The 21,461-nt window shown below is 38.0% G+C and overlaps 1 protein-coding gene and 1 long non-coding RNA gene across 5 annotated transcripts; one reads left to right on the plus strand and one right to left on the minus strand.

Annotated features, from left to right (window-relative positions):
- The first annotated feature begins 532 nt into the window (after positions 1–532).
- LOC147504959 (uncharacterized) lies at positions 533–17,158 on the plus strand. 2 transcript variants are annotated; one of them, XR_015193156.1, is made up of 3 exons: positions 1,415–1,697; positions 1,814–1,985; positions 16,721–17,158. It is a non-coding gene; the product is annotated as an uncharacterized LOC147504959 (long non-coding RNA). The 2 variants fall into 2 exon arrangements; XR_015193155.1 differs by lacking the exon at positions 16,721–17,158 and having other exon boundaries at positions 533–1,697; positions 1,814–4,914.
- LOC147504960 (7-deoxyloganetin glucosyltransferase-like) lies at positions 2,857–4,641 on the minus strand. 3 transcript variants are annotated; one of them, XM_086557604.1, is made up of 2 exons: positions 4,143–4,641; positions 2,857–3,338 (listed from the first exon to the last, which is right to left on the minus strand). In XM_086557604.1, the coding sequence occupies exons 1-2, from the start codon at positions 4,639–4,641 to the stop codon at positions 3,079–3,081; spliced, it is 759 nt and encodes a 252-aa protein (XP_086413730.1). In that variant the 3' UTR covers positions 2,857–3,078. The 3 variants fall into 3 exon arrangements, with proteins under 3 accessions (XP_086413730.1, XP_086413729.1, XP_086413728.1); XM_086557603.1 differs by having other exon boundaries at positions 4,125–4,641; XM_086557602.1 differs by lacking the exon at positions 4,143–4,641 and having other exon boundaries at positions 2,857–2,973; positions 3,075–3,918.
- Positions 17,159–21,461: the final 4,303 nt, after the last annotated feature.

The raw sequence follows: 21,461 nt of genomic DNA on the forward strand, positions 1-21,461 counted from the left end.
CAATAATCTATAGGTCATGGCACTGAGACACAACAGATTTGTCATCTACCATCTGAAACTTAAGATAACGACTTACAGCGTATTTTTTGGAGCCAGCTTCCTCAGTATTATACTTCTTTTGTAGGGCTTCCCAAACATCAGAAGCAGACGGAAGTTTAGAGTATAAGTCGTATAGATTATCAGCAAGCGAGTTCAGGATGTAATTCTTACACTTGAAATCAGCAGTGATCCACTTATCAACAATAACAGATAGAGCAGGTTCCAACAAGACATCTTCATCAAGAATCGGTTCACTTAGAACATTTTCTACTTTCACCAGGGACAGATAGAACATCATCTTCGCCTTCCACAGCTTGAAGTGCTCACCAGCAAACTTGAACGGTCGATTATGGCTATTGTCGTTGTGGGACCAGGACTGGTTATTTTCTTCATGTTCCATTGTCAAACAACCTTAAAATTGTTTGTAACAATTGTTGCAACAAGAACAAACTGTGAATAAGAAGGCTGGTTGAGGCATGGATCAAACGCTTTCTTTAAGGTTGTTTCGCGTCTGTTCCTCATTATGCAAACAAAGCACGTCAACCTCTAGGATACAACAGCCAGATAGACTCTCCTTTGTTTACTGCAGATAAACCAAAGAAGAAAAGAAGAACCACGATACTGATCTTATGATAGCCCTCAACTTAGTATAGAAAATAGTTTTTTGCATATCATATTAGCTGCTGCTCTAGGAGTATTTTTAGAGGAAAAACGTGGAGCACTTAGTAGATCCGGATTGTAGGGACTATTTCAGTTTCCCGATAAGGATTGGATTCTACAAGTCTATCACGTTTCTGTTTCCCAATCCATATCCAATTTTGTTTCCAAACTTATCCGGAAACAGTTTAAGAAAAATGGTTTACCAAAAAGAAGATAAAGGATCAAAGAGGCCAAGCCTAAGCCCAAATTGACCTCTTGTTTTATTCAAAATAACACAACATCTACTCTATTTAGAAATCCGTACCGCCCGTGACATCAAGACCGTACCGCCCGTGAGTTTCCTCCCCTCCGTACCGCCCATGAGTTTCCTCCCCTCTTTGGACTTTGCTTTTCTATTAAGAGTCTACTCTATTTAGAAATCCCAATCTAGACTGCATCCTTTTTAATGTGAGTTTCCCCGATAACTCTTCTTTGGATAAAAGGTTATCCCTACCGGAAACGACAAGATATGCTTCCAAGATTCCTTCATTATCATTGAGAACCGTCCTCTCATGTTTTCTTATGTTCAGTTACTGTCTATATCAGTTCCTAATGGAGAACACTTCTGCTTAGAGGCGGTTCATCACGTGATAGGTATTTGCCACTAAAGTCACGTGACACGCACGAGTTTACTTATCCTCATAACTGATCCAATAGTCCTCGTCTCATATGGAGGGGTATGTAGTTTCAGTATATTTTCTAACCACGTGTCATCCAGACAAGAGCGGGAAATCCCCCTCCCCCCCCCCACTCGATCTTCTATGGCTTGTTTATATACAACAAGAATTCTTTGGAACACCTTGAGAGGTTTGATATGGCTTTTGAGTCGGTGAAGAAGCAACTTTTCGGGAAAACGCACATTGTTGTTCGTGAGCAACTGTTTCCAAAAGAGTAATGGCTGTCGTTGAGCGTATGGGATGGAGTCCTCTACAAATTAGTTATCCATATCTATGTTATAGGTACTTTTGCTTTTTGCTTTTAATCTTTTTGATAATTTAAGCAATTTTTAGTTCTCCGAATGATGGATATGGAGGTGCATCTTTAATTTACCAACATCTCTGCTGATGTCTTCTAGTGCTTCGACCTGAAATGCCCATGGTTTGTCAAACTTATGTCACTTTGCATCTATGTGAGATTCTGAGTATCGTAAGATGAGTGAAGGCATCTTCAATACTTTTAGAACAACTGAAGCCGAAACCCTTGCTAAATCTGCATTCCGGACGAGACGTGTTCCACAACTCTGTTCGGTAAGTCTTTTAAAGTTTTCTGCTTATTCCACTGAGTACTCTATCTCATTCTTTGCTAAATCACCATTGCATATGTTCTCCATCAGTTGATCTTTCAAGGGTGAGTCGCCCTATACAACAGTGAGTCACCCTTCAATGTTTCTGTCTCGGCCATTTTTCGTCTAGGGGCGAGTCACCCTTCAAAGTTTCTGCCTACTTTTTTCTATAGAGGGTGAGTCACCCTCCAAAGTTTCTGCCCACTTAGTTTCAAAGTTTCTGCTATCCCTGCTCAAATTTATTGCCTTCTTATCATTCTCTTATTTCACTTTGCCGATTGATATGTGCATTACGTGGAATTCTATGGTTAGTTGCTGAATATTGGATGCTCAATAACTTTGGTATTAATTGAGTCTTCAAGAAATGGGTCATCTTATATAATTTCTTCGATCTTGTCCGTGAATTCAAGTGACGAATGATTGATTAGTTATCAGTGGCATGATTTCTTGTTGATTGTTGGCTTTGGAATCTTTGCTTACTGTTTTGCCTTGTACTGAAATGGAGTTAAGATCACCTCCTTTTGGGAAAAAAACAAAGAAATCAGGAGTCACATCATTTCTTTCCCTTCATTGATTTAAGTAGCTTATCATTTCTTGTCTCCTGTATGGGTTGTTCTTCTTTAAGTCCTTGAGATTTAGCTGAAGTTTGTCATTTATATTCACTGTGGTATTGAAGCTGAAGGTATTCAAAAGACAGTTTGGATCAAAGGTATGGTGGTATTTGCAAACTATATGATTTAGATGAGGTGGCATGAATTTTATGTACTTGTACTGTTCTTTACATATTTTGAAACATCATTTTTACACTCCTGCTTGGACATTTAGATAGTTTAGTATGTCGGGAATACGAAGAGTTTAGTATTATAGCAACCTTAATTGAGAGTATTACAACAACCTGATTTCACCTTGTGCTGCAGTCTGTCCCAGGTCAGCTGCACTGGACTGATTTCCAGCTGTGTTTTGACAAGATTAGAGTCACATTTAGACAGAGATTACACTTATTAATGTAGGTGAGAAACGCATCATAAGAACGAAGTTACAAACAAAAACCAACTTGTTTAAACGGAAATGTTTGCTGTAGAACTTAGCAGCATTTGGTCGATCAACTTGTCTAGGTTCAAGTGAGACGATCTGCCACGTGCAGTGGCCTCTTCGGCACTCTTCTTCCATTCTATGGCTTTCAGCTTCATCTCCATTCCTTTATCTCCTTGCATCAATTCTCTCACAAGGCTTTCTATTTCATCTCTCTTCACATTGTTATCAATTTCCATGCCTATACCCCATTTGCTGCATAAGTATCGACAGTTTGTTTGCTGTTCTGCAAAGAATGGCCAACATATCATTGCCACACCAGCACACACACTTTCTAAAATTGAATTCCAACCACAATGTGTTAAAAATCCACCAATTGAAGGGTGATTGAGTACTTGTTCTTGTGGACACCAACTTACTAGTAGACTTCTTTCTTTTGTCTCGGTTATGAACTCAGGTGGAAGAATTGCCGAGTCACCAATGACTATATCAGGTCGAATAACCCACAAGAATGAGTGTTTGCTATTAGCTAGACCCCAAGCAAATTCAATGAGTTGGTGTGATGTCATGACCGTTATACTACCAAAATTCACATAAACAACTGAGTTTGGTTCCTTTGAATTGAGCCATTCAAGACTCTCGGTTTTTTCTTCCCGTAGATTAGACCCAGTGGACTCTAATGCGGATTCTGAAACAGGTTTTAAAAGCAAATGAAGAGGACCAATACTGTAAATAGGTGGTAACGGTGGTGTCAACTCATACTTAATTGCATCTAAAACCTCTTGTTCAAATACATCAAAAGTATTTAAAATAACAGCAGAAGCTTTATAGCTTCTTTCAGTTTCTCCGATAACATAGTTGATCATGAAGTCGTTTGGATCTGTAGTTCAAACAAAACTTGGTAGATCTCTTAGTCGGACATCTCTCATTCCCGGTATCCAATCCATGACTTTGTCTAGATAACCATTTGTCAAATCACTCTCATCTACATATAATATCAATACTATTGGCTACGCAACAAGAAGTTCATTCAACTAAAAAATATTTGCATTAAATTAGTTATATATGGTACCTTTGAGTGGTATGATACCTCTTTTGACTAGATGGGAATAGTGTAAGTAACCTGTCCAGCCAAAAGCACCGAGTGTCCAGAAAAAGACTAAAGGAATGGACAAGTCTTGAGAAACTTTTAGAGTGAAACTCATGGTCCCATCAGATACAATGCAAGAAACTGGCGGTGCATTGGAGATTGAAGTGTTGTTCAATTCAGTGACTAGATTGCTCAAGGGAACCGCACAATTCTTTCTAGTGGATTCACATAGAGATGGAATGTCTTGGGTGGTGTCGGTATCAGTAGGGGGAAGACCATCTGGGATTGTTTTGAATTGAAAATCAGGTAAGCCATTGAGGGAATCAGGACCTCTTGATTTCAGTAAACGTCTATGGTTGTATTCAGTGTTGACAAAGGTAATGTGAAATCCTTTTTGGTATAGGAGCTTGGCTAGTTTGAGCATAGGGTTAATATGGCCTTGTGCTGGGTATGGTATGCATACTGCATGAGGTTTAGTGACATCTGATGCAGAACCCATCTCCAGCTACTTTATCTCTGCGTGTGGTTTTATTAAAGGTAAGGAGACTAGCAAGAGACTACCATTATAGGGAAAAAATGGTGGGTAGTCGAGAATTCAAGATACCATATATGGTTGAGAGGAATCAAATTCGTTTAAGTAGTACAGGTCTCATTTTGTTTTAATTCTATTGAAATGATGTTCATTTTCCTTCCTATTATTGTGACCATATCGAATCATTAACGTGTGATAATGGGCACCTACTCTATTTTATTATAGCAGCGACTGTTATCATCTCCATTTTATTATTTCAATAATGTCAATATCATTCAATTACTATAAATGCAGTACGATATTGGCAGTAGAACTATAGCACTTTGATTCGGTCACAGTCAAGATACAATGATATTTTTAATTTTGTGAATTCCATTACTTCTGTTTGATTTCTTACGGATTTACGTGTAAAGGTTCTGTCGATTGCTTTATATTTCCAAGCAGAAAATTTAGTCACAAAAATTTCGGAGTGTCTTAGGATGTGTAGACCTGAATCAGTAGTGCCGTGTTTAATTAGTAGTCGGCCTTTACAGACAAATCCACGCCTATGACCGCTGTTAAATTGTTATCAGAGCCGAGAATCAATTAGAGCTGTATTCGAATCAGTTGAGCTAGGATGTACTCGAGCTCGCCCTTGTTTTTTAGAGGAGCCATAAAAATTGTTCAGACTCGGCTGCTATTGCAATACAATTATACAAGTGAACCAAGCCCCAGTGGAACTCAGTTAGTTTACCACTGTAGAGACAGTATCAAGCTGCCTCATTCCTCCATTTCTAAATGAGTTGAAATCTGTCCAGAACACAAGCTCTGCTGAAGTTGCACAACTTGTTTTTACTTTTTACCAGTCGCGTTAGCATTGGCCCTGGGCGAGTAGGTATAAACGTCTGAATCTTTAGAGACTCTGATTTCTACAATTCTATTGGCCCCAAAGAGATCAGGCGGGATATCACAGAGAGAATGTAGAACACTAGCTTTTAGAACGTGGACTAAACTCCATCCAAGTATATAGTCATATACTTGTTTGTTGAACAGCAATAAATCCAGCCGATGTTAATGTGGACTTTTAATTTAACACTTTGACAGCAATAATAGCGCAGTTCCCAATCAACGGAAGACAGCTGTTTGGGTCCTCACTATCATGGATTAAGTACAACGTCATTACTCATTGGTCCCTATCATAAATTTAGGCCCGTACCCATAAATTGGTAAAGAATTTCGGTTTTAGGTTGGGATGAATAATAATTTTGATATTAGGATAAAATCGGGCTCACATCAGCCGCTATCATTAATAATTTCGGTTTTAAGATATTTTTGAGATGTCGTTAGCTAATTTATTTTTATTTAATACCAATTATGATTTTTTTCTCTATCTAGCAAAAAAAAACTTCAACTAGAAAGTTGTAAAATAATTTTCAGATATAGTTGGTTTTATCTTTGAACTAGCTGATTTGTGTGTTGTGAATTTGTGATAAGTGATTTAAGATATGAGAAAACATCTATCTTCTTCTCCCTGTAACTAAAAAAAAAAAAAAAAAAAAAAAACTCTAACTAGAAACTTAATTTTGTTTTTTGAAATTTAGTTGTTTTTATCTTTGAGCTAGTTGATTTGTGTATTGTGATTAATGATTTAAGCTATAAGAAAACATCTTATTCTCTCCTAACAAATACTTTTTTCACTTTCCAATCTATATTTTCACTTTTCAATTCTAGATGATTGATAATTGAAAAATAATTAGGTCGATTTCGGCATCGGTTTGACAAACAATTGAACAACAATTGAATTTTCTTTTCCAAATTCTCGAATCTTATGTTAATCAATCGTGTGATTTACCTCGATTTTAATATTGTTGTCGTCGATGATATTTTTAAATTTGGAGTAGTAGTCTGATACACATACAAACACCACGATGCATATGTGACATGCACTGCATGTGTATACGAACATGCAAATATCATTATGCATGTGTAGACGAACATGTACACACCATTAATTATACATGTATATAATACACATGTAAATATCATTATGCATGTGTATAACACACATGCAAATACCACTATACATGTGTGCAACAAATATGCACACACCACTAAGTATGTGTACAATAAACGTGCGTACATCACTAAGCATATATACAACACATAGAGAGAGAGAGAGGCTACATACATTTGTGTTTTTTTTTTTAATTAAAACACTTAGAGGGGCAAAACTGTCTTTTTAAGTTTTTTGTCCTGAAACCATAATTTCTAGCCGCACCTGCCTAGAGTCGTAATTCCCACCCAATTCTGTCATATGGGCCTGATTTCTGCTAAAAAACCCCAAACCAAGGTCCAAGGACATCAAGTATCAACTGTACCGCCGCTGAATGACCATAAATTGTAGAGAAGACATCCATAGATAAACTACCACTTGAAGAGAAGATCATACTCACAAAATTTGACACTACATAAAAACGCCATCTCTTGTAGTTTGTAAAGGGGTGAGTGGTGGTATTTACACCCCATGAAATGGGATTAACACCCATTGACTAAAATCACTGGTATCGACACCCCTCATTTAATTGATACCTTAGTTGTACACTCCTCCATTTACTAAAAAACAAAGCACCCCAATCCATCTATCTCAATCGGCTGAACCAAAGGAAAAAAGAAGAAGAGAAAGAGGTCACGAAAGAAAATTTCTTCACGCCAAACTCGCGACAACTCTCCCCTCCATATTCAATCTCTCAACACTTTTATACCTTCGATAAAACTATCACAAAGAACAAGTAGAAGTTGAAGAAGTAGTATAGGAGATTTGATTTGCATTTTTTAGCGAGTTTTGGATTTCTGCGCTGCCTAATGTATGAGATCTTTGAATGATACAAACACTTTATTTCAGTTCACAACTTGACCACCTACAGTTGGTTAATGAAACTTCTATAGTTCTATTGTCCAGTTCATTTTAAAGTGTTTGAAGCGTAAATACCAAACATAATAAATTCTAATCCAAACTCTCAAAAAAGTTGGGGGTTTTATTTTGATTGGGGAAAACTCATCAAAGAGCCTCAAGTCTTTCGGATTAGTAGCTTACTATTTTGATTAAAAACTATGCAAGAAAAAAAGGGAGCTACGACATTGGGATGCCGTGGGTGTTGCCTTTTGGCGGCATCCTTGTGCCGTGTGTTTTCTCTGTTGCAGGATGTGTCTGCCGTGGCATTCCAGTAGGGAAAAAAAAAGAGCTACGATAGTGATAGGTCGTGGGTGTTGCCTTTTGGTGGCACCTTTGTGCCGTGGTTGTTGCCTTTTGGCAGCACCCTTGTGTCGTGGGTTTTCTCTGTTGGTGGAATGTGTGCCGTGGCATTCCATTACGAGTAATAAGAAAAAAAAAGATCTACAACATTAGGATGTTGTGGGTATTGCATTTCATCACTCATATTTGAAGGAAGTAAATTTTGGTGGAATTTGGTTTCGGTAAGGTGATTCGTTGATTTTAATTGGGTTGGGTGTTTTTTCTTTTGAGCAAGTTGGAAATTCTTCAAACAAGAAGAAGAGAATTGGGGGAAGAGAGAGAAATTTGGGTTGTTGGATTTTTGAGATTTCAAAACACAAACTTGTAAAACAATTGAAACTTTAATAGGGAGAGAGATGGGAAATGCTCAACTTTACTATTAGAGTTGAATCATCCATTTAAAAAGAGGTAACACTTGTAAGTCTTTACATCTATTTTGATTTATAGACAAACCAAAGTAAATGTGTAACTTTTGATCTCTAGAAGAGACTTTCAATTCTATCTCTATATTAAACTCAACTAATATGAATGAAAAATGAGAGATCTTTATCTCTGAATGATCTTCTTAATCTTTAGTTCCTTCTCCACATTAGCTATTTTGGAGCTTAGTATGGAGAATGAACTTGTGAAAACCTTACATAAGAGTTACTTCCATTAAAATGGAGTTTTCTCCTCCAAATGGCTTCATTAAACGACTCAGTATCATAGGTCATGTTCCTTTAATTCATCTCAGACATGTATACATCTCATTAGCGGTGAATATATATGGACTAATTCCTTGAAACTTAAACTAATGCATTTACAATAATCAAATCATCTAAGGATAAACATGCATGCAATGAACTATGAAATACACAAGCAGGGTCGCTTCTAGAACTTTTGGGTAGCATCCTTAAGTTAGGTTTTTATAGGTATGTGCCAGGACACAAATTTTTCTCATGATTTTTCCGCTCAAATTTCGCTTACTCTAGTGTGCAGTGGGCACTCGCTTTCTCACTATCTCAATGATTTTCAAGGGATTTGAGGTCAATCGATCACATCTACCACTTACTATCATACCACCTTATTTCTAATTGAGCTAGATATCTTTTATTAGGTGTTGCGGGGCTTAGGTAGTGGTTAAGAAGAAAATAGAATGGATAACAAAAAAATGATAAGTTTGAGAAATTAGGGTCTTCAAGTACTTGTAACTAGAGAAACTTTTTTGTTCTTTTGTTTCTGAATTGTGTTCCATATTTAGCCTTTTTTGGCTTTTTGATTCATTTTGATTTGACTTTTGAGAATTCTAACTTTGATTTTTCTTTTGGTAGAACTTTTCTTTTAAAACAACTATCTGATTTTGTTTTTGCACATGTCTTTTTTTTCTTTTTTCTGCTTTTCATCCTATTTCTCGAACTCGTCAGATAGGTGGGCCTATTCTATTGTTGGTTTTGATGGGGGTAAGGAAGTGGTGGTGAACACAATGGATAGACTTAATGAAGGCTCAACGGGGAAAACTATGAATTATTGCGTAGATTTGAATTTTATGGCTATATCGATTCAAAGAAAGCATAAGTTCTCACTTAAGATGTGGTATAGTGATCAAGCAAGTGGATGTGTGATCTTTCTATTCGGAAAAACTACTCTTTTGTGTTATCACTCAGATATCACTCATGTTGAGGCTTTTGGTTAGATTCTCACCGGATTTGAAAAATTAAGAATTCTAGCCTAGGTCCTAGAAACTTACTGTTGTGTACAATCAATGATGCACATGCAAGATATTTATGAAAAAATGCAGAGACTATTGTATACGTATTAATCTAAGTTTCTAAGAACGAATCTCAACTCTATTGCTACAATGAGATTTTTAGACTATTTTCATCACTGAAAATGAAACAATACCATTATTACTAAGTATTTTTTTTTCCCAATATTTAAAGAAGAGGGCATCTAGGGTGCATCACGATGTATGTGTGCGCAAAAATGAGAGCCGTTGACAGTACTTCTTTGTTGCAATACACACGAATCCCCTGCCTATATGAGTGGCCCAAATGCCTGTGCATGGGTACACCTTGCACACACTAGCTTTTCGGTTTAAAGAAAGAGAAAATACATAATATATAACCTAATGGTTCCTAATTTTTGCAAAATGTTTCTATTCCCACCCTCAAACAGAATGATGTTTTGTCCTTAAAGTGTAAAGAGTGGTAAGGAAAGAGATTGCCATAAAAACGTGAGCAAAAAACTAGGTACAACTTGCAAAAGTGAAACACAACAAGAAAAGGAAAAATGAATGTGTAACTCGCTCCATAGATAAACACTACCCAAACAATGAGAAAAAGTGCTAGATTGGACTGCGCGAGCTACAAAACGGTGGACTCAGGATCTGGCGTTTACAACCACACACTCCAAAATGAGGGCCCGGTTACCTAAATGGTGCACACCCAAAAAGTTGAAAATTGAATGCATCAGAGAAGAAGATGAGTCGTTTATAGTCAGATACTCGAGACTGAATGTGGGGTCGTTTTCAATCAGATTCCCCAAGACTAGGCATAACCCCTAAACAGGATCAATCTAAGTAAACTGGATCGATGAGGTCGATCTGCTCAATTAGAGAAGTAACAACTTCTTTGAAAGGTTTTAAACGTTGACCATTGACTTGAAAAATGCTACCGTCAGATGGATTTTCAATAGTAATTGCACCATAAGGAGTCACAAATTGGACAATGAAAGGTCTAGACCATCGAATTTTCAATTTTCCCGGAAAGATGTGAAGGTGAGAATTATATAGAAGAACCTTCTGACCGTGGTGAAATTCCTTGCGTATGATGGTTTGGTCATGGATCCATTTCATTTTGTCTTTGTATTTCTTAGACAAATCATAGACATCATGGTGAAGCTCCTCCAACTTATTTAACTGAAGTTTACGTTGCTCTCCTACTTTATCAAAATCAAAGTTGAGGCGTTTGATTGCCCAATAAGCATTGTGTTCCAACTCAACAGGAAGGTGGCAAGGTTTTCTGAAGACAAGACGATAAGGAGACATGCCAATGGGAGTTTTGAAAACAGTGCGGTAATCCCACAAAGCATCTGAGAGACACAAAGACCAGTCTTTCCTATTTGGATTGAGTGTTTTTTCTAGAGTTTGCTTGATTTGGCGGTTAGAGACTTCCACTTGGCCAGTTGTTTGCGGGTGGTATGCGAGACAAAAACTTTGTGGTTTACGCCATACTTTTTGAACAAAGATTCCATGAAGCGGTTGCAGAAGTGTGTGCCATTATCAGAAATAATTGCATGAAGGGTACCAAATCGCGCAAAGATGGACTCCTTGAGACAACAACTTTGTGGTCATTAGAACGACAATGGACAACTTCTATCCATTTAGAGACATAGTCGACAACAACTAAGATATACTGAAAACCATGAGAGTTTGGAAAAAGTCTCATGAAGTCAATGCCCCAAACATCAAAGATCTCACCAAGGATAGGGTTGAGAGGCATCTCTTGCTTTCGAGACATGCGCCCAAGCTGTTGGCATTTAGTACAAGCTTGACAATGTAAATGGGCGCCTCGGAAGAGGGTTGGCTAATTGAAGCCGCACTGCAAGACTTTAGATGTATTGTGGTATTCTTAGAACTAAAATTGGCCACAAGCTTGATCACGGCAGAAAGATAGAATGCTATGATGTTCCTCCTCTAGGACACACCGTCATAAGAGCTGATTAGGACAATACTTGTAGAGATAAGAGTCATCCCACAAATAATACTTGACATTAGCCATGAACTTATAACGATCAATTTTGTTCCAATGGCTAGGGATCTTGTTAGTGACTAGGAAGTTGACGATGTCGGCGTAGCAAGGGGTATGAGAGATAATAAGGAGAAGGTCATCTGGAAATGATTCATGAATAGGCAAAGAATTAGAGGAAAGGCAAGAGAGATGATCAACGACAACATTTTGGGTACCTTTCTTGTCTCGAATCTCTAAGTCAAACTCTTGCAACAAGAAAATCCAATAGATTAACCGTGGTTTGGCGTCCTTCTTGGTGAGAAGGTATCTTAGTGCTGCATGGTTTGTGTATACAATGGTGGGAGATACAAAAAGGTACAATTGAAATTTGTCGAGAGCATAAATGATGGCCAATAACTCTTTCTTAGTAGTAGTGTAATTGTGTTGGGCATCATTGAGGGTCTTGCTCGCATAGTAAATGACATGAGGTTGCTTATTACTCTTTTGGCCCAAAACAACCCCAATGGCATAATCAGAGGCATCACACATAAACTCAAAGGGTTTGGTTCAATCTGGTGCTTGGATAATTGGGGCAGATGTCAAGGCAGATTTTAATTGTTCAAAAGAAGAGACATAAGCGTCATCAAAGACAAATGGGGAATCCTTAACCAATAGATTAGTCAAGGGCCGAGCAGTTTTTGAAAAATCTTGAATAAAACGTTGATAGAAACCAGCAGGGCCCCAAGAAAGGCACGAATATCCCTTACAGTTTTAGGGACCGGAAGACTGGAAATGATATCGATCTTGGCTTTATCAACCTCAATGCCTTTATCTGAGACAACATGGCCTAAGACAATGCCTTTACAAACCATGAAATGACACTTTTCCTAATTAAGAATAAGATTTTTCTCCTGACAACGCTTAAGGACTTGAGTCAAATGAGATAGACAATGATTAAAGGAATCACCATGGATAGTGAAGTCATTCATAAATACTTCCATGAAGTGTTCAACCATATTGCTAAAGATACTCAATATACACCATTGAAAGGTCGCAGGTGCATTGCAAAGACCAAACGTCTGTAGGCAAAAGTGCCAAACGGGCAGGTGAACGTAGTTTCTCTTGGTCTTCTGGTGAGATAGGAATTTGGAAATAGCCAGAATAGCCATCTAAAAAGCAATAAAAAGCACGACCAGCAAGACACTCAAACATTTGGTCAATGAAAGGGAGAGGAAAATGGTCTTTGCGGGTTGTAGCATTGAGTCGGTGGTAATCGATGCAAATCCGCCATTTAGTGGGTACACGTGTAGGGATTAATTCATTTTCGTTGTTTTGGACAACTGTGATGCCCGACTTCTTAGGTACCACATGGATGGGACTAACCCACTTGCTATTAGAGATAGGGTAGATGATGTCATCATCTAACAACTTAAGAATTTTGGAACGTACAACTTTTTTCATGATAGGGTTAAGGCGGCGCTGAGGGTCGTGAGAAGTTTTGGCATCATCTTCGAGGTGGATGCGGTGAGAACAAATGGATGGGAGTATGCCTTGGATGTTGCCAATGGTCTAACCTATAGTAGTACGATGTTCACGAAGAACTTTAACAAGTTGTACCTCTTACTCAGTTAAAGAAGAAGAAATAATAACTGGTTGACTTTGGTCCGGACCTAGGTATACATATTTTAGCTCAACTGGCAAAGGTTTTAGATCCGGACTAGGTTGTATGAATCGGTGGAGTAGTGGACTCAGGAGTAGTCACACTATCGGCAGAAAAAACATATGGTGATTGGGGAGATTCAAATTGGTCAGTCTCAACGATAGGAATTGAATCCAATAGAGTATTGACCTCCGCAATGGATGCGTCAATATCAAACTCATGATCAAGGTGAGTCAGAGTTTGTTGAAAGGCATCCTCAGGATAATGGTGAGCAATCATATCAAAAACCAGAGAGTCAATAAGACAAGCTTCCTCCACATGTTCAATGTATGGAGATTGCTGTATGAGCTTAAATACGTTGACCTCAACAATAATATTTCCGAAAGAAAAATTCATTGATCCGTTTCTACAGTTAATAAGTGCATTAGCAGTGGCAAGGAACAATTGACCCAATATAATTGGTATAGAATCATCAACAAAAGCTTACATATCCAAGACTACAAAGTCAACATGATAGTAAAAGTCAGAAACCTTCACTAGCACATCCTTGACAACACCTTTAGGGACCTTGACAGAGCGATCCGCTAATTGGAGGGTCACTCGAGTAGGCTTCAGGTTTTGCAAGCTTAATTGCAAGTACAAAGAATATGAGAGTAAATTAACACTTGCACCCAAATCTAGTAATGCATTAGAGGTGTACTTGTCTTCTAACGTGCAAGAAACAGTAGGACGACCTGGATCCTTGTATTTGATAACACCATTATGTTGGACCAAAGACAAAGAATGGTCAGTCACGAAAGCATCACGATGGACGTTAGTCCTCCGCTTGGTTATGCACAAGCCTTTAAGAAATTTAGCGTAAGATGGCATCTGCTTAATGGCAGTAAGAAAGGGAAGATTGATGTGAAGACTCTTAAATACTTCTCTAATCTCATCAAACTGTGTTTCCCTCTTTGCTTGAATCAGTCTATCTGGGAAAGGTGCTTTTGGCACATGAGTTTGGACAGGACTAGGAGAAGAAATTTTCTTCTTGCTTATGTTCGGGCCTTTGCAAAGCTCCTCCACAGTTGTATCCATTATTTGGACAAGAGGAGGGGTGGGCAAAACAACATCAGATGTTGACTCTAGAGGCTCAATTTGATTGTCCACTTGTTTCCCAGAGCATAAAGTGGTGACTGACTTCAGTTTATCTTGAGAATTGGATGGGCCAGATGAAGATCCAATCTCGAAAGCAGCCGCCTCTTTGTTGCTACCTTTTGGGTTTGCAATAGGTTGGCTAGGAAACCGACCTCTCTCTCTCTCTCTCTCTCTCTCTCTTGTTTAGACTCAATTTGGGTCATCCTTTGTTCAAGGCGTTGAATAGCCTGTGTTTGCTATTGTGAGGATTGCTCCTGTTGAGTCATGAATTTACATAAGAGGTTTTCGCAGCCAAGTTTTACTTGTTGAGGTGCACCATACTGTGGTTGCGGCACAAGTTCTCTAGAAGAGCTTGGGTGATATGAGTTATCATAAGCTGTACATTGAACTGGAACAAGTTGTTTTGAGTGTTACGAAGGTGTGGAATGGGCTTAGGCTTGACCATATTGTGGATGAGGTCTTTGTGGTCCTTGAAAACCCGGAGGATTACCTACTTGTCGTGGAACCTGGGGCTGATCTTGTTGCCACGAGAAGTTAGGATGTTTCCTCCACTCTGGTATATAGTGATTTGGCAAATTGTTTGTGTTATTCTTTTGAAAATTGAAAGTGCAAACTTGTTCTATCAGAACTTCAAGCTCACTGGGCATAAAAGGGTAGATGGAAGCATTATGATTTGTGCTTGAATAGATAGAACATGCTTCTTGGATTGAACTAGCTTGCTGATTTTTCATTGAGATAGCCAAAGCTTCTACAGTTCTGGTCAATCCTTGAAGAAAGTTTTTAAGATCTGGGTCAGTCTTTACTTCATAAATCCCACCAGTTTTGGGTATAGAAGTAGATGTAGTAGGATCAGTTCTACTCAGTTCGGTAGGAGTGTCCCAATGTTGAGAGTCCTCAGCGAGCTCTCTTAAGAACTCATAGACCAGAGTACCAGTTAAGTATGTGAACTTACCCTTGTGCATTGACTAGATCATCTGTTGTGTGTGAAAAGACGCACCTCTAAAGAAACAACGAACTAGTCCGCCCTTGTCAAAGTGATGATGAGGGAATCTAAGCAAAAGGTCTTGGAACCGTTCCCAAGCCTCATGAAACTTTTCATGTTCACGTTGCGTAAACTTTCGGATCTCATCTTGAATCTCAATGGTTTTACTTATTGGGTAAAACTTTTTCATGAATAGCAAATAAAGCTCGTCCCAAGTAAAAATGCTCCCTGGTGTCCGAGAATGAAGCTACATTGCGGCCTTATCATGCAACGAGAAAGGGAATAATTGAAGTCTAACACCATCATCATTGACGTTTTCAGGCTTGAAAGTTGTACAAATCGATAAGAAACGTTTGACGTGAAAGTAAAGGTTATCACGATCAAGTGCATGGAAAACAGGAAGCATGGCAATAGTTTGGGGCTTGATCTCAAAGTGACACATGCCAACTGGAAGCGGAGGAATTGAAGAACTATGCATGATGGTAGACTAATGGTGAGAGGGGCAAAATGGTCATGAAGTGGACGTTCTGCCACCACATCTGGTTGTGGATCTTGAGGAGGATTCATCATGGGAGGATTACGTGGAATGAAGGGTGTGGGCAAAAGCCCAGGAGTTGGATGGGGTGGAAGGATAGAATATGTCGTGACTAAGAAAATGCAAATGCTAGACTAGTTTATGATGCACAATACAAATGTCAATCAATATGCAATCCTAACCATTCAACAACTTTTTTCTCATCCTTCAAGTTGTGTTCCTATCCGAGAATCGGAGTTTTCACCGTGGGCCTTACCACAATTCAATCTTCACTGAGCCCTTAGCTGAGCAAGTGTGTAGGTGTGTGGGGGGTGTTCCCGAACACCAAAGTGTTGGGATTCTCAATTAGATAACCACACAAGCCTGAGGTCAAATTAATGCCTCGCGACAACACTCACCCAAACTAAGAGGGAGATCGATTGATGCAGAGTTTTCCCAAAGTCCATCTCTTTAGTTGGCTCCTAGTAATGAACACCGAGCTAAAGTCTACTAACCATGGTTGGTTCAATTTTAATCAAGTGTACCAATTGGCCGTTGGAACCATTGGTTGATCAAACAAGGCTAGTTAGTGTGTCGGTGAGGATCAAGTCCAACACCTTTTTGGGCCAGGCTTAGGCCTTAGTCCGGTTTAGGAATTGAAATGACAAGTGTGATCAGTCTCCAAATGTGCGTTTTATTATCTTTACAATGCTTCAAATATGCCATTCTTATGCTTAATGAACAAACAAATTATAGTTTTTGCTACCGTTTGCAGGATACAGGCTATTTAGGACGTATATTCCTAATACGTGCATTTTAGCACAAAAAAGATGGCTATTTACGCTGCTTGGAAAGATTCTAGCTTAGGAGCAACAATGCTGGAAAGTCAAAGTCAAAGACTCGAGGACTCAACACTGAAAGCTATTGACTCAGGGACCTAAAGCCAAAATCAAGACTTCTATTGTATGAGCTTAAGTCAAAAGCCCATAAGATTGTTTATAGAAGGAAGGGTATAATTGTAAATGGTGTCCTATATAAACCAAAACTGTAGAGAAAGAATATTACCCTAGAGCTAATCTTTGGTCATTAGGAGTAGATTAAATGTTTTAATTTAAATTGTTATTTACTTATTTTCCTTTTTTATGTTCTTCAAGCTTTAATGTAAACCAAGTTCTTAATTATTTCAATATAAGTTTTCATTACATCTTTTCAATACAAGTTTTCATTATATCTTTTCTTCATTACAAATTTTCTTTACTTATCTCATATTGATTTAAACCCACAAGCACAAGTTATACTAATTTGACAAGTTCAAATGAGTATAACTTTGTGAGTAGTAAGATAATCATCAAACCCAATTTCATTCCATATTTCTCTATTGAATGTGTTAAGATTTTAACAAGTTAAGATAAGAACTAGTGTTACTACCATTAGAACTTATGAACCATAAGAAAGATTAGAAAATAGTAGAGAGAGTAGTTTCCATCCATCAAACCCATCCTCTAAACAAAGAATCTAAAATGAACAACATAACCCTTCTCAACACTATTCTACTCAAATCAAATGGCGCCGCCGTCATGGATTCAAATGGGAAGAGGAAGATGGAGAAAAACAACACTCATTGAACCCTTCTTCTCAATCTTCATTTCAATTTTTTAGTTTTTTTTCTAAATTTCGTTACCGATGTTTCGTTTTCGTATGTTTCCAGTACATTTCTGTGCAAACGGAGAAAAAGAACCCGTGCTGTGCCTGTCACACGCGCGCCCGTGCATGTAATGCACCCACGAACCATTTCCCCGCGTTTGTGTACGACATGCACCCGCGAACCGTTTCCCCACTCCCGCAAATGACACGCGACCGTGCCTCGTTTACCCGCACCACACCTTGTTTTTGTCAGATGAAGATTCCATTGGCTCGGAATCTTCGTATGTAAGTCCACTTTAATTCCCCCAGGTCTTTTTAATTTAACTGTTAGTAGATAAAAAGTAGATAGATTTACAAAGTTTTGAGTTTTCAAAAACCAAAAATTCAATTAAAAAACAATTTAAAAACTAAAAGTTTTTATTAATTAAAATGAATTACTAATCCATCAGCAAGGTTAAATATTAGAATTAGTTTAGTAGTATGTTTAGGTTTTAGTTTTCATTAATTGTTGTTTATGCATGATTAGATTAAGATAATATCATATAGTTAAGTCAAAACACAAAAAAAAATTAATTAGGGTAAATACAAAATAGTTTAAGTTTTGGAAGTTTAGTCTTTTGGTTTAAGTTTACCAAGAGTTGGGGATTCAACCAACTTAGACCGGTTGGATGTGTGAGGCACGAAGGAGTAGTACCACGTGCGCACATCACAACCTAACTTGGGGGTTGAAGTTCCAATCTTTGACGAACACTTTCCAAACTTATGTATTTTGTTTAATTAATCATTAGTGAATAGTTAATTAGTTAAACATAGTTAAATTTTCGTGTTTACCGCTTTCATAGTTTAAGCTCACGAAGGCAAATTTTTTTTAGTCCCACGAAGGCAATCAATTGTAATTTATTGGCTTTGCCAATATTTCGACCCGACTTGTGGGTCTTAGTTAGATTAAATTTGTAATCGTAAGGAAAAGTTCGAATGGTGGGTTGACACACAAGACACCAAACACTTTGTTTACCCCACCACCTCGCCTTCACCCCAAGGGTCGTGTATGCACACCTAGGGCGGTAATTTCTAGCCCTCCTTGCTACAAAGTGTAAGAGGATATTTGTATGTTACTAAGCATGCTTGGATGATTGTGTGATTTATATTTCAGTCTCATCTTTATATTAACGCTAAGGCTTACCTGAGCCCTAAAAGAACAAAAAGTTGGATTAAGACCCACTTTAGAATAGACGTTGCGTGAAATGTTTGTTACATAGACCAAATTAAAAAGATAAAATCAACCAAGCAGAGCTAATTTAGTCACGTCCATCACAAACATCTAGCACGAACAAAGAGAGTAGTAAACTACCAGATTCCAGTGGACCAACCACCTTCCTCACTCCCTTCCCTTAGAAATACCGTGGGTGAGATTCTTGGTGGCACACCATCTGGTGAAGTAGTGATCTTTTCCTTCGATGCATGGAGTTCCCAAAACCTAGTTTCGCGCCCACTGTTAAATTCAAACAGGGCATAGTATCTAATCTCCAGACATTGCATGCAAACTTTTCAAAAACTTCAAGGTCACAAATGAATTTCTGCAGATTGTGCATCATTCTTGTTTAAGCATTCATGTTTTATCAATATGCATCACAACCGTCATGGAATTATAATGCAAACCCAGAACCTTTGTTCTTGCTGTGGTAGTCTGTATCATTGGGCGTCTCAATGCACATCATATGCCGAGGTTGAGTATACTACAAAAAATCCTTACAATTTTGAACCTCAATTTTCAAACTTTCCTAATACCCAATACACCCCAGAGTTTTCTAATCATGCAAACAATTCATAGAGTTCCACCACAAATAGTCAACCACCATTCATGTATCCATATAGTCAGTCAGAGTGCGGTTTCACCCAAAGCCCATTACCATTCACATCACCATCTATCATATACCAACTTTACCAAGCAATGGTCGAGCAAACAATTCAAATACAACAAATAGCAAAGACCTTCTGTTCTCTCCAATCCATTTCAATCGACATCTGAGACTAATATTCTTCCCACCAGTCCAGATCCCAACCAAAAAGAGGAACAAGGTGTTGCTATAACAGAGCCAATTGCTAAATCCCATCCTGATATTTATGACCAATTAAAACCCCATCACCATCCACTTGACTATTGTGTGAATTCCAGATTCTATGATGATGACTATATGCATGAGAACACTTCGACAAAAGAAACTCTAGAACCTGTGTTGGAAAGTAACTCGACAAACTTGGACGATGAAATTGAGAAAATTTATGAAGTTCTAGATAAAGAGGACAAAGAAAAGGAAGTGCCTGGAGAAGAGGATATAAATTATATAGTGAAAAGTGGATCTAATTTTAGTTTGGCCGTTAAAGACTTATCGATGGAACAAATTTGTGACATCCTTAATATTGTCGATATGAACCACAAATTTCTGGAAACGCCAAAGCTAGATGAAGAGTTCTCTGAGTCCTCGATATCATATAAAGAACCACCACCTGACCATCATTCCCCCGAGTTAACACCTCTCGAAATCCAACCTCCATTCATAAAAAATCCATCAATTTCTGAGGACTACACCACTAAACCATTTCAAATAAACCTCAAATTCGCACTTAAGCCAATTGCCTTTGAGATCCTTCATAATTTTCTAAACCTTCCCAATAAGGAGACTTTGCCCAACATACATACTCACGAACCTATAATTCCAGTTGATGAGAACCCTGCTTTGATTGAAGTGTTAGAAAAAGAGGAAACAAATTCTATGGTGTTATGTGGATCCCAATCTAGCTTGGTCGTTGTGGACTTAACAATGGACAAAATCGATGATTTTCTTAAAGATGTCGACACTAACCCCGATTTTGTAGATTCACCCAACCTAGATGAAGAGTTCTTGGAGTTCTTGAAAGCATGCAATGATGAACCCATCATTCAAGTGGTTAAAAAGCCTAGTATGTCATATTCCGCATTATCTGAGCTTCATGAAGAACAACTACTACCACACTCACACTCTTTTGGACAATTCAACTATGACGAGTTATTGCATAAGTTCCATAATGGGTTGCATAAACTATCTCTTATCATTATGCATCTTACACTCCAAATGCATTATTTCATTCTGTTTGGGGGTGTATACTTTTACATGTTTTTCTATAAAGATCCCAACTATTTAGATTTTTAGTACATAGCTAATGTTTCGACCCCCACATACGTGGCAAACGTCCATTATTAGGAGTCTCCATTTTATTCGTTTAATCGATAGGGCTAAAGCCCAATTTGCAATACCATAGATCAATGTACAGGCCTATTAACTCATGTGTTTAAGGTTAAACCTTAGCCATATGGCTTGCCACTAATGTACATTAATTTATGTCCAGATTCATTTATTATCAAAGAGATAATTATCAGTTAAAAGTTATATTCTATCATAATTACTCAAGCTACAAGATTACTTGAGCTACAAGGACTCTCTACTCTACTTACATAAATACTACATTATTTTTCATAAGGAACTACGTGGAAACTTGATCCCTAGAGAATAGATCTTGGGTATGTAGGCAGCCATTATTTGGTTCAGTTTCATCTCCCTCAACATCAAATTCTTCTGTTTCTTAGTGCGTTCTTTACTATTGCTCTCGTTGTGTTGAAGCAGTTTACGCTCGCTTAGTTCATTACTATCATTATGAAAAAATCTGACGAAGTTACCACATTTAGCTTTGTCAGTCTAAGTTTGAACGATTTTTACGCTCGCTTAGTCATTACTATCGCTACAACAAAATCTGACGAAGTTACTACGTTTAACTTCGTCAGTCTAAGTTTGAATGCTTTTACGCTCGCTTAGTCCGTTACTATCACTACGACA

This window comes from Coptis chinensis, chromosome 4, assembly GCF_015680905.1.
Source record: "Coptis chinensis isolate HL-2020 chromosome 4, ASM1568090v1, whole genome shotgun sequence".
Classification (NCBI taxonomy): domain Eukaryota; kingdom Viridiplantae; phylum Streptophyta; class Magnoliopsida; order Ranunculales; family Ranunculaceae; genus Coptis; species Coptis chinensis.